Raw genomic sequence first — 14,284 nt, 5'->3', positions numbered from 1 at the left:
GATAGAAATCACTGAATAATGGCTACTTCAGTCTGACCTGCAGAAACCTGACATGTGACATAGTCTTTTTCTAGCTCTAGGTTCCAGTTAATACCAGGAGGGGCAAATTATTCAGGATTGTAAAAGCTCTTTGGGGCAGAAAGATGGTATTCCACAACTTTACACTCCACTGAATCCAGTGGTAGGCAAATTTCTATCCCAACTTTGCTACCTTTCCACTGTATGGCCTCAGACAAGGACTTAATCTTTCTAGGCCTCAGCTCTGCCAAGAACTGAGCACTGCAGTGAGATGAGTTTCTGTTCTCCACCACATTTCTGTGACTCTAGAGCAATTTGAACATTCCACAAAATGCTTTTTAACAGTTTAGCATTAAGGTAGGTTGGAGTTAAACCCCATGTACTAATCCTGTGGCCATTTGCCGTTAGCAATGCTCACACCTGAATCCAACATTAGAAAACGCAAGTCTCACTGATATAAAACTTTTTTTATTGTCCATGGAGTAAAAATCTCATTAATAGGATGTGCAGATTTTGAATTAAGAACAGACAGAGGCCGGGTATGGTGGCTTACACCTGTAATCCCAGCACTTTGGCAGGCCAAGGCAGGCAGATCACCTGAGACCGGGAGTTCGAGACCAGCCTGACCAACATGGAGAAACTCTGTTGCCACTAAAAAAAAACTACCAAAAGTTAGCCGGGCGTGCTGGCGCATGCCTGTAATCCCAGCTACTTGGGAGGCTGAGGCAAGAGAATCGCTTGAACCTGGGAGGCGGAGGTTGTGGTGAGCCGAGATGGCGCCAGTGCACTCCAGCCTGGGCAACAAGAGCAAAACTCCGTCTCAAAAAACAACAAAAAAAAGAATAAAGACAATTCCTTTATTTTATGAAGATTAGTGTATGACTTAAGTTAATATCATTATATCACTTTTACTCAATTTTTCAGTCAAGGTCAGATTCAGAAATGGCAAGAAAGTTCACTAACAGTTTCTCCTTAGGAACAATTCAAACTCCCAATCCAGATGACTGTGTTTTTGTGTGTATGTGTGTGTGTTGGGGGGTGGGGGTATTAATGTCACTTCTGAGAAATCTGCCCAGCCTAAACAGCAGGCCTCACTCACTTTCACCCCTTGCCCTCAGCCCACACCACTATCCTTGTCACCCAGCAGCTGCCTGGTTCTGAGTCCCATCTCCTGCATATAGTGCCACGGCACCAAAAGGACAGGCAGCACCAGGCTCTGCTGCTCCTCTCCTGTGCTGGCACACCTGTGCACACGTGGCGGCCCGCTAGGTTGTGCTCCAGCCTCCCCACATCCATCTGGCTCATGCACACGACTTCATCAGCAGACCTGAGAAGGGCTTATTCTTCCTGACTTTGCTCTTATTTCGACATTACGCTAATTATCCATCCTCTGAACTGCTTTTATATGTTTATAAGCATTTTAGTACATGGTATTGTCAATTATATATTATGTTAATTACACATTATTCTTATTCTCTATAACATATAATTGTATTGTATATCACTCTTAATTGTATAAGTATGCATATATTACTCTAAATAATACATATTATTGAAGTCATAAATTATTTGGCTCTCAACAGCCAGAATTTTAAAGATTCAAAGAATAAACTAGACTTGATTTGAATAAAATGACAAGCCATATTTTCTCCCTACAATTACACATCCTTCTTTTTAAATAAACTATTAACATGTTCTTAATTCACATATTTTAAGGTACATATTTGAAAGTATATAATCTTAAATAGTTTTCTTTAAAAGAGTTTTGTGACATCTAAATGAAAGGTAAAGTACAGTCACAGGTTGCTTAGCCAGGAGATCACATTTTAAGAAATTCACCTTTTAGGAGATCGTGTCCTTGGACAAACATTATCCTAGAGTACACTTGCACAAATGCAGATGGAGTAGCCTACTACACACCTAGCCTATATGGTGTAGCCTATTCATAGGCTACAAATCTGTACAGCATGTTCCTGTACCAAATACTGGAGGCTTTTGTAACACTTTGGTAAGCATTTGTGTATCTAAACATAGAAAGGGTACAGGAAAACAAGGTATTATCATCTTCTGAGATCACCTTCTGGTATGTGCTCCACTGCTGATGAAAACACTGTTATGCGGTGAATGCCTGTGTATACTATTTTATTTATGGCAATCATTCTCTTTTCCAAACCCATTATTTCATGAGCATGCCTACAGAGCTTTGCAGACACAACCCTAACACTATCAGAACCTCGGAAGATGGAGCCTGAGAATCTGTGTTTTTTAAAAAGCTTCTCAGGCAATTTGGATGGCCAGCCAAATCTGGTAACCCCAGAAGATAAACACTAATTAGAAGAGACACTGGAGAAAACACCAAGATAAATCACATGTCCAGCTGACCCTCCTCTAAAACGCAAAGAGGCTGCTTCCACTGTTGTACGAGGCTGTTGAGCACAAAAAACACAATCTTCACTCATTTCCTCTCAAGATTAACCAATACAGAAACACAACCGCTAAAACAAGAACCAAAAAATCACCATATTTTAAAGTGTAACTTAAAAAAATATCCTATTGTTTTGAAAATTCCACAGATTATCTAGGATAACATATATATTTACACCTTAAAACATCTCTTGATTTTTTTTAACTCTCAGAAAGATTTCACAATTTAGAATGAGTCAAAAGCATGAGCATTTTTTCCTGAATTCGTAAGAAAAGCTGCTGCTGAAATCAGCATTTCCAGATTCACGGATGTCACCTAACTGCTGGGAATGCCATCACTGACCCTCCTGTGTTCCCTAGTGCTCCACAGCTAGAATGGAAATTGTTGTTGAGGGTTATCTTGAACTGAGGAATTCAGCAAAAGTTTTGAACCTGTGCACCACTTGGCATAGTTTCTTCATTTCCACTTCTGTGCCTCTGTTTATCTTCTGATATATCTCTTCTGAATTCCCAGTCTTTGGCAATCATTTGGTTCTCCTATCCTCTTGTTTGGTAACTTATCTCCAAGTGTATTTATTGGTTATTTCCAGTGAAATTTGGTGTCTACTTTGTAACCAAGTTTTTGTCTAGAACCATTTTATTTACTTAGGGCAATGTTGCTATAAGTGCATGCAAAGTACACACAGAGGAGGAATGCAAATTTGCTGATACAGTAACAAAATTCACAGGGTATTTCCTACTGTGATCTATTTTTAGACTCACTTATATAACGTATTCTCAAACACTAACCTTATTTCAAATGATGCTATCTGTGAGTTTTAATTAAGAAAAATCCAAAGATACTTAAAAGTCATAACTGTCTTCAAAGTATCTAAGGGCTATAATGCAGAAACTGGATGAAGCTTGTTTCATATTCCCCAGGGGCAAAGAATACATGCTGCAGATACAGAAGTCAGGTCAAAAGAGAGCTTTCTTTTTAAAGTTCTAGGATACACGTGCAGAACCTACAGGTTTGTTACATAGGTACACATGTGCCATGATGGTTTGCTGCACCTATCAACCCATCAGCTAGGTTTTAAGTCCCACAGGTATTTGTCCTAATGCTCTCCCTTCCCTTACCCCCCATGCCCTGACAAGCCCCAGTGTGTGATGTTCCCGTGTCCATGTGTTCTCACTGTTCAACTCTCACTTATGAGAACATGAAGTGTTTGGTTTTCTGTTCCTGTGTTAGTTTGCTGAGAATGATGGCTTCTGGCTTCATTCATGTCCCTGTAAAGGACATACACCCATTTTTATGGCTGCATAGTATTCCATGGTATATTATATGCCACATTTTCTTTATCCAGTCTATCACTGATGGACATTTGGGTTGGTTCCAAGTCTTTGCTATTGTAAACAGTGCTGCAATAAAGATACATGTGCATGTGTCTTTATAGTAGAATGATTTATAATCCTTTGGATATATACCCACTAGTGAGATTGCTGGGTCAAATGTTATTTCTGGTTCTAGATCCTTGAGAAATCACCATACTGTCTTCCACAATGTTTGAACTAATTCACACTCCCACCAACAGTGTTAAAGTGTTCCTATTTCTCCATAGCCTCACCAGCATCTGTTGTCTCCTGACTTTTTAATGATCACCATCCTAACTGACATGAGATGGTACCTCATAGTGGTTTTGATTTGTGCTTCTCTAACGATGAGCTTTTTTTCATGTTTGTTGGCTGCATAAATGTCTTCTTTAGAGAAGTGTCTATTCATATCCTTTGCCCACTTTTTGATAGGGTTGTTTTTTTTCTTGTAAATTTGTTTACATTCCTTGTAGATTCTGGATATTGGACCTTTTTCAGATGGATAGATTGCAAAAAATTTCTCCCATTCTGTAGGTTGCCTGTTCATTCTGATGGTAGTTTCTTTTGCTGTGCAGAAACTCTTTAGTTTAATTAGATCCCATTTGTCAATTCTGGCTTTTGTTGCAATTGTTTTTGGCATTTTAGTCATGAAGTTTGCCCATGCCTATGTCCTGAATGATATCGCCTAGGTTTTCTTTTAGAGTTTTTATGGTTTTGGGTTTTACCTTTAAGTCTTCAATCCATCTTAATTTTTGTATAAGGTATAAGGAAAGGTTCCAATTTCAGTTTTGTGCATATGGCTAGCCAGTTTTCCCAGCATCATTTATTAAATAGGGAATCCTTTCCCCATTGCTTGTTTTTATCAGGTTTGTCGAAGATCAGATGGTTGTAGATGTGTGGTGTTATTTCTGAGGTCTCTGTTCTGTTCCATTAGTCTATATGTCTGTTTTGGTACCATGCTGCTTTGGTTACTGTAGCCTTTTAGAATAGTTTGAAGTCTAGTGTGACACTTCCAGCTTTGTTCTTTTTGCTTACGACTGTCTTGGCTATATGAGCTTTTCTTTGGTTCCATATGAACTTTAAAGCAGTTTTTTCTAATTCTGCAAAGAAAGTCAGTGGTAGCTTGATGGAAATAGCATTGAATCTATAAATTACTTTGGGCAGTATGGCCATTTTCACGATATTGATTCTTCCTATCCATGAGCATGGAATGTTTTTCCACTTGTGTCCTTTTTACTCGAGCAGTGGTTTGTAGTTCTCCTTGAAAAGTTCCTTCACATCCCTTGTAAGTTGTATTCCTAGGTATTTTATTCTCTTTGTAACAATCGTGAATGGGAGTTCACTCATGATTTGGCTCTATGCTTGTCTATTATTGGTATATAGGAATGGCTGTGATTTTTGTACACTGATTTTGTATCCTGAGACTCTGCTGAAGTTGCTTATCTGCTTAAAGAGTTTTTGGGCTGATACAATGGAGTTTTCTAAATATACAATCATGTCATCTGCAAACAGACAATTTGACTTCCTCTCTTCCTATGTGAATACCCTTTATTTCTTTCTCTTGCCCGACTGGCCTGGCCAGAACTTCCAATACTATGGTGAATAGGAGTCGTGAGAGAGGGCATCCTTGCCTTGTGCTGGTTTTCAAAGGGAATGCTTCCAGCTTTTGCCCATTCAATATGATACTAGCTGTGGATATGTCATAAATAGCTCTAATTACATTATGTTCCATCAATACCTAGTTTGAGAGTTTTTAGCATGAAGGGATGTTGAAATTTTATTGAAGGCCTTTTTCGGCATCTATTGAGATAATCATGTGGTGTTTGTCATTGATTCTGTTTATGGGATGGATTACGTTTATTGATTTGCATATGTTGAACCAGCCTTGCATCCCAGGGATAAAGCTGACTTGATCATGGTGGATAAGCTTTTTGATGTGCTGCTGGATTTGGTTTGTCAGTATTTTATTGAGGATTTTCACATCGATGTTCATTGGAGACGTTAGTCTGAAATTTTCTTTTTCTGTTTCGTTTCTGCCAGGTTTTGGTACCAGGATGATGCTGGCCTCCTAAAATAAGTTAAGGAGGATTCTTTCTTTCTCTATTGTTTGGAATAGTTTCAGAAGGAATGGTACCAGCTCCTCTTTGCACCTCTGGTAAAATTTGGCTGTGAATCCTGTGGTCCTGGGCTTTTTTGGTTTGTAGGCTAGTAATCACTGCCTCAATTTCAGAACTTGTTCTGAAACGGTCTATTCAGAGATTCTACTTCTTTCTGGTTTAGTCTTGGTAAGGGTGCATGTGTCCAGGAATTTATCCATTTCTTCTAGATTTTCTAGTTTATTTGCATAGAGGTGTTTACAGTATTCTCTGATGGCAGTTTATATTTCTGTGGAATCAGTGGTGATATCCCCTTTATCATTTTTTATTGTGTGTATTTGATTTTTGTCTCTTTTCTTCTTTATTAGTCTGGCTAGTGGTCTATTTTGTTAATCTTTTCAAAAACCCAGCTCCTGGATTCACTGATTTTTTTTGAAGGGTTTTTTGTATCAAAGACATCTTTCTAATTAATAGATCTTATCACTGATAATTCTGCAGGGCCTTGACAGCAGCTTGTTGAAGACGAGATAGAACAAAAAATAAGTAAAAATAAAAATAAAGATTCGTAGAAGATAAGTAAAAACAAAAACAATTCGTAGGAAATAAGGAGAACCAAATGGCCATTGAGGTCCTCTTTAAATATGAGATTAAGAAGGATCCATGTCTCATTTAAAATATTTTTAAACAATCATTTAACTTCTGTAATTCATTTAAGTGACCCTTAACAGGCAAGTATGAAAACATTGGGGCAGGTGGTGTGAAGATATCCTGGATATAGTTTGTGTATCTGTCCCCACCCAAATCTCACATTGAACTGTAATCCTCAGTGCTGAAGTTGGGGCCTGGTGGGAGGTGTCTGGATCATGGGAGTGGATCCCTCATGAATGCCTTGGGCCATGCCTGTGGTGAGCAAGCTCTTACTCTTGAGTTCACAGGAGATCTGGTCATTTAAAAGTGTGTGACACCTCCCCACTACCCCTCATTTGCTCCTGCGTTACATATGTGATGTGTCTGCTCCCCTATCACCTTCAACCATGATTGAAAGCTCCCTAAGAATGCCCCAGAAGCCAAGCAGGTGCCAGCACTCTACTTCCTATAAAGCCTGCAGAACTGTGAGCCAATGAAACCTCTTTATAAATTATCCCATCTCAGGTAGTATTTTATAGCAATGCAAGAATGGCTTAATATAATCCTTATTTTAAAAACCAAATGAAACTACAATATAATTTATAGTAACTTATATATCCTAGTGTTTATGTGTATTAGTATTAGCATCTAAAAAGAGCTCAATTATAACTAAAATGTACTAACATGAAAAATCTTAACCTCTGAAAAAGATGAATAAAACATTATAAGAAAAGAGAAAGAAGACTGACTTAAAAGCACAAAAGTATCTACTCTGATGGTTGTAAAATCAGTCATTACGGAAAATTTTCAAAGTCAACATATATTATTATACAGTTACCCCCCATCCTTGCACGAAGATGTCATCAATAACAAGAAAAAAATAATAATAAAACAGATAACTTACCAATCAGCCTCAGTATTGAGGCTATAATAATATCAGGAGTATATGCAATGTTCGCATGTCCTTTTCTGTATTTTATCCACTTATCCATTACAGGCCACAGCTCCTTACTATAAAACAGCAACATGAAAAGATGTATGCTCATCATCACTCAAATAATATTAATAACTTATCTTATAAATGATCCTTAAGCAATCAGTGAAAGAGGGTAATTGCTAAGGATCTAACATTGTAAGTTCAAGTGAGAACAGATACTGGATGCTCACATCTTCTCCAACAGCATGGCTGTGCCCACGCTAGCTTTAACATGGCTGGAAATTCAGTGCTTGCATCTTATTCTAACTCTTCTGAACAAGGCTTTGGACACAGAAACTGAACAGCAACCCCAATGTCCCAGAACTAGGAAGTGGCAGAGCCTCAGTTTTCACTTGGACTCTCCAGGTGCAAAAGCAGCCCCTGTGTTTTAAAAGCCAAGTTACCTGGCAGGATCACAGACAAATAAAGCTGTGCATGTAAAAAGGAGCTAAGCCAGAGGAAAATGGTAACTTCAGTAATCAAGTAACACTTTAGATGGATAAAAGAAACTTTCCACTGACTGAAAACAGTGCCAATTCCTCTTTGTCTTCTATTTTTTCAAAAATGTATCTAATTCTTTCATGGCATTCATAAAGTATCACTAGTAAAGTTTATTAGACAAAAGAAAAATGATAATTAAAAGCACACCAAACTCAGTCTCAGATCATTATTACTCTTCTGTCTTTTCTTCTAGATACTCCCCACTCTCCATGGATGTAAACAACCTGTAGAGAGCCACCAGCGCTGAGGAAGGGAGCAGGGTCTGTAGTTGCTCAGGTAGAGATCCTCATGTTTGCTGACATCTTCACCATGAGTGCAGGGATCGTGGACCAAGTATCTCTGACGGGCACCAGCCCCGGCCTCTTCAAGCGTAAGTGGGGCCAACAGGGCCCCTGCCTCGTGGGTTCCCATGAGGATTCAGAAAGCTGAGGCCCACAGTAGGCCCTGACACATCATTATACAGACTGGCACTGGACAAACTGTTCTGTCATTTTCTTATTTAGTAACAGACTGGGAAATACTTTTCCATGTCAATACATAGTAATCCATTCATAGCTATGTGTTTTAATATAGCTATCATCTCATACAGGAGTGCCATGATTTGATTCCTTACTGTCTGACATTCAGATGTCTAATCTTCCCTTAGTGTCAAGATGATGAACAAGAGTAACACACATCTTTGGACACACATAGATCCTTGGACAAGGTAATTTCCACAGCTTCAAGTATCTCAAGGATATGGATTATCAAACCTTTGATGCATCCTTTTTAATGTCACCAACTCCCTTAAACCAGCCTTTCTCGGCCAGGGTTCCACAAGAAAATTAAGACCTACAGAAAAATTATTTGAGTGACAATTTTCTCCATTCTCCCAGAGATGGTACAAAGCTATTGCCAGAATTATAAATGCACAGAGAAAAGTTAATTTACTACATATAATGAATGCCTGGGAGCTTAATTTTCTCCCAGGTGGGAGGAGCTGCTAATTTATAATTCTGAATATTTCTCTTCCCTTTAGGTTTTGTGAGTATCTGTATGTTACGATAATGATAATTCCATTCAACATACATTGGCCAGGTGCTCCCCTTGTGTGGGCACTGTTCCACATGCTGGGGATACGCCACGAGCCAAACAAGGCCACCCTCTGCCCCTCCAGAGTCATTTCTATTGGGGAGAGATGATAACAGCAGAATTGAACAAAAAGTAGTGACAGGTACTAAAGGAAAATAAAGCAAGAAAATGTGATAGTGATAAAGGTAGCTTCTTTTATTTTTTGAGACGGAGTCTTGCTCTCTCGCCCAGGTTGGAGTGCAGTGGCGCAATCTCGGTTCACTGCAAGCTCCACCTCCAGGGTTCACGCCATTCTCCTGCCTCAGCCTCCCAAGTAGCTGGGACTACAGGCACCTGCCACCACGTCCGGCTAATTTTTGGTATTTTTAGTAGAGACGGGGTTTCACCGTGTTAGCCAGGATGGTCTCGATCTCCTGACCTCGAAATCCACCCACCTCGGCCTCCCAAAATGCTGGGATTACAGGCGTGAGCCACCATGCCCGGCCATGATGAAGGTATCTTAAGGGTAGTTTTATTAACTCTTACAAAATAAAAGCAGCGTCATTTGTAAATGTTTCATCTGCCTTACATGCTTAAACAACAAAAATTATTCAAACCACAATTCAGCATTCAACAACTCAACCTCACAATAACACATCTTTATTTAAGTTAGTAAAATAACTAACCTTATGATGTTATCATGTGTCCAGATCCATTTCTGATGGCAGCAGAGCAGATCAATGGCAAATATGTATTCCCAAGTGTTATCACTTAGGTCTTCACCAAATTTTTCACTAGATTGAAATTCTGTTTTTGGACATAACTGTATGGTCAAAAGCAGCTTAGAAACCATGAAGCCAACATCTACCGGGGCATTCTAGCAAATGAAAAGAAATAAAATAAAATCCGGAGTTTCAAATATAATGCATCTTACCTTAGTTATCTAAAAGACTATAATAAGCATTCGATGACTAATCATTTAATCAGAAACAGCTTTTCAAAACAGTTTGATCATGTTTATCTTAGTCATAGAATGATGACACAACAGGAGTTGGATGAGCCAGATTAAAAAGCTATATAGGCAGGATGCAGGATACAATCAGGCAGAAAAGAGCTTACCTGTAATCCAGATAGGAATGCACAGTTTCATCAACTCAAGAGAATTAAAGTTAGGAAGCTAGTTAGAATTTCAAAAATAAACCTCTAAAAATTATTTAAATTCTATTATTTTTCTGACATTGAGTATCAGTCTGCCTTTTCAAGAAATTCATAAAACTGAATCAGACAGTAACGGATTCTTACTTCTGGCTTTTTTCACACCTGTGTATAATGTGTTGTGATATTTATCCATAGTGCTACATGAAAGATAGTTTGAACACTTTTTACTGCTGAATAGTAACCAATTATATGCATATATTACTGTTTATCAATTCACTTTTGACTACTGTTAATGTTGCTATGAATATTCATGTACAAGCTTTTGTGAGGATGTAAATTTCACTTCTCTTGAAAATACCTAAGAGTGGAACTCCTGGGCCTTTGGCTAAGAAATGGTTTAACTTTTATAAGAAGGTGCCCAACGATTTTGCAAAGTAGTCATGCTTTTTCATGTTTCCACCAGCACTGCTTGAGAGTTTTATTATAAAAACAATACACATATAATACTCAATATACGTAATACAAGAAAAGGCTTGGGCTTGGAAATTTGCTTTATTACTAGAAGGACTCAATAAGTGAACCTTTCAGAACCTGTATCCTGAAAGGGTCTAAGTCTCAAGGTTTCTGTAAGATAATCCATAGCCAAATCATGGTTCAAAGTAATATACCTGATAACCAAAACTCAGCCAGAATGGTAAATATTTCCCACTGAGAAAAATCAGCGACTTTGCAACCTGAGGAGATGCAAAAATAAATTTTGACATGAAAGAAATCAAATCCATATATTCACTTTTTTGAGTATCCATTTTACATTTTGCAGTAATTGTGAACATGGGATGATCGGCATGTATACAATACATGCTCCGTAAAAGTGCTGAGAATCTCCTGTGTTTCAGGTGTGGCTGTAATTGGAAGTATTTGGTATTAGAATCATAATTTTAATTAGACATGTTTAACAGAATGTAATTAAGTTTGTAAACATTGTTTGAATATTTATTACAACTCACATTCTACATTCTCAATTTGACTTTTTATATTCAAGAGTTGCTTAAGTGCTTAGGAAGATTATGCTTATTAGATTTGAAGGCCTACTTTAAGTGTTTTTGAAGAATATATCTTAAGTTTATGAATATGTTTAAAGTTTTAAGATAATTAATGTACTGATATTTGTAAATAAGATAATTTAGGAAATGTTAATCTGTTAAATACATGAGTTAACTAACATTAATCAATGGCCAAAGTGAACACATTCTTACTTTGTTAACAATTAATTGATTTATAAATGAAACAAGACTCATGAGTTTAAAGGTTTTTTAAAAAGGTTTATAAATTTACAACTTTAAAATTCAGCAGTAATTTAAACCAAGAAGTCACTTCTACACATAGAGCATCCTTAAAGATTTTATCAACTGCACCAGAAAAACTTGCAGGAGGAACCACCTTGAAGAACCCAACACAGGGAAATACTTCCCACCATGGTTACAGCAGGAATCGCTAACTCATGATTTTAAAAACTGAAATAATTTCAAATTTTACACTGAAGATAATACTACTTTGTTAACTAGCAGTATTATATTTAATAAGTTGCCTTCTATTTCCTAGTCTAGGAATAATCCCATGGGGGTTTCTTCTTTAATTTAGTAATGTATTGATTTTCTGATTCTGAATTCTCCTTGTTTTATCAGGATAAACTCTATTTAGTTATAAAGTATTATTCTTTGAATACATTACTGAAACCTCCTGTTTAGTGACACTTCTTACATCTAAGTGACTCACTAAAAACTGGCTTTTTCCTTCTTATAGCATTTTTAATTGGGTTTTATTATTAGAAATGAACAGAAGGCTTTCAGTTTTTCCTCATGCTTAAAATAGATTACAGTTACTTGGTTCTTTAAAGATTAGATTAAAACTCAGGTGGAATCTATACATGTCTTTGTACAGAAAAGTTTTATCTTTTCAACCAGTCTTTTCAAGTTTTCTACCCCAAAGCCAATTCTGATCATTTGTATTTTGCTAGGAAATCACCGCTTCCAAATCTACTGCAGAGAGTCGTCTTCTCATTCTGTGTCCTATGTGTCCACTTTCCCATTTCAAATCTTCACTATTTCTGTTCTTTTCTGTTTCTGCTGATCTGCATTGTCAGCTAAAAAGCAGTATTTTTATCTTCTATGTGTGTCTGTTTCTTTTCCACTTCATTACTACTATCTCCTAAAATTTATTCTTTTTCTCTGGTTCCCTGATTATATTTCTAATGTTGAAGATGAGTAGCAGTTAACTTCATTTATTTTCTGCTAAACAACTAAGACATTTAAGATACTTTAATGAGTACATGTTTTCCAAAAAAGCTAGAGATCTTTGATTCTGAGTTTACTTTTTCATTGACTTTTAAGACTGTGATTTTACTTTTCGTATTTTATTTGTTCCCAGATTGTCTACAAATGTATGTCTCAATTTCAAAGTAAATGTAAATATTTTGAAATTTTTTTCTGTTAAATTTTACTGAATTATTACCAGGGAATTTTGAGTGTGAAATCTTTACTTTTTAGAAACTAATGTTTTCATGTGGTCAATTCATCATTCATTTGTGTAAATGTGTCACAGATATATAAAAAATATTCTTCATACACATTTACTTTTTTTTTTTTTTTTTTTTGAGACGGGGTCTTGCTCTGTCACCCAGGCTGGAGTGCAGTGGCCGGATCTCAGCTCACTGCAAGCTCCGCCTCCCGGGTTCACGCCATTCTCCTGCCTCAGCCTCCCGAGTAGCTGGGACTACAGGCGCCCGCCACCTCGCCCGGCTAGTTTTTTTTTTGTATTTTTTAGTAGAGACGGGGTTTCACCGTGTTAGCCAGGATGGTCTCGATCTCCTGACCTTGTGATCCACCCGTCTCGGCCTCCCAAAGTGCTGGGATTACAGGCTTGAGCCACCGTGCCCGGCCCACATTTACTTTTAAATTAATGAATTGTACTATGTCCTCATTTTTGTTTACTAGATGTTTAATTCTGTAAGCAAGCATTTGAAAATCCTCTAATATAATGGGGTTTTATGCCCCAAGTATTTCTCCCTTTCTTAAAGCTTTGACTATGTATTTTTATTTGACACAATACTTAGCAAATACATTTACTAAAATGGTATGTTCTTCATAAGTAATGTCTTTTTAACCATATCCTGCTTAATTCCGAACAGGTGAAAGGAGATGGGCTCTAGTGTGCAAGCGGAAAGACCAAGTGACAGCAGGAGCAGCCTGGGCAGATAACATTCTGAAGGCAGGTAACCCTCTAGAGGCAAGTACTCTCCAGAAACAGGTAACTCTCTAGGAACAGGTAACCCCCTGGAGGCAGGTAACCCTCTGAGAACAGGTAACTCTGGAGGCAGGTAACTCTCTGGGAACAGGTAACTCTGGAGGCAGGTAACCCTCTGGGAACAGGTAACTCTGGAGGCAGGTAACCCTCTGGGAACAGGTAACTCTGGAGGCAGATAACCCTCTGGGAACAGGTAACTCTGGAGGCAGGTAACCCTCTGGGAACAGGTAACTCTGGAGACAGGTAACCCTCTGGGAACAGGTAACTCTGGAGACAGGTAACTCTCTGGGAACAGGTAACTCTGGAGGCAGGTAACCCTCTGGGAACAGGTAACTCTGGAGGCAGGTAACTCTCTGCGAACAGGTAATCCTCTGAAGGCAGTAACCCTCGAAGCAGGTAATTCTCTGGAGGCAGGTAACCTTCCAGAAGCAGGTAACTCTCCAGAGGCTAGTAACCCTCTGGAGCAGATATATATGTGGTTGCTGGTATCCATCGGCAGGAGGCGGGACGTCTCTCCTGACACAAAATGACAGACTAGAATTTATGACAATACCTCACATGAATGTACTCTGTTGTGTCTAGATAGATTGATGAAGAGATCATTACAAACTTGCTTTTTAATATTTACCTAACTTTTGACCACCAAAAGCTCTTTCTGTTTTATAAAAAATAAAAGCCTAACAAATACTAACTTCAAAAGTAATAATAAAAAAAAGGCAAAACAGCATATAAAATTCTGCTCCACACATAAACCAAGGGGAGTTTTTAGTAGAGGAAA

At 37.9% G+C, this 14,284-nt stretch overlaps 1 protein-coding gene across 1 annotated transcript in view; it reads right to left on the bottom strand.

Moving 5' to 3' along the window:
• Positions 1-14,284, bottom strand: part of ICE1 (interactor of little elongation complex ELL subunit 1) — a 73,220-nt gene that overhangs the window by 6,387 nt on the left and 52,549 nt on the right. The window contains exons 16-17 of the mRNA XM_005556569.5: positions 9,732-9,922; positions 7,423-7,529 (exon numbers count right to left, since the gene is read on the bottom strand). Of these exons, the coding sequence (XP_005556626.3) occupies positions 7,423-7,529; positions 9,732-9,922 (298 nt within the window). The remainder of the gene's footprint in view (positions 1-7,422; positions 7,530-9,731; positions 9,923-14,284) is intronic.

This window comes from Macaca fascicularis, chromosome 6 (assembly GCF_037993035.2).
Source record: "Macaca fascicularis isolate 582-1 chromosome 6, T2T-MFA8v1.1".
NCBI lineage: Eukaryota > Metazoa > Chordata > Mammalia > Primates > Cercopithecidae > Macaca > Macaca fascicularis.
The sequence above is the reverse complement of the archived record's forward strand: the minus strand, read 5'-3'. Positions and strand labels throughout refer to the sequence as shown.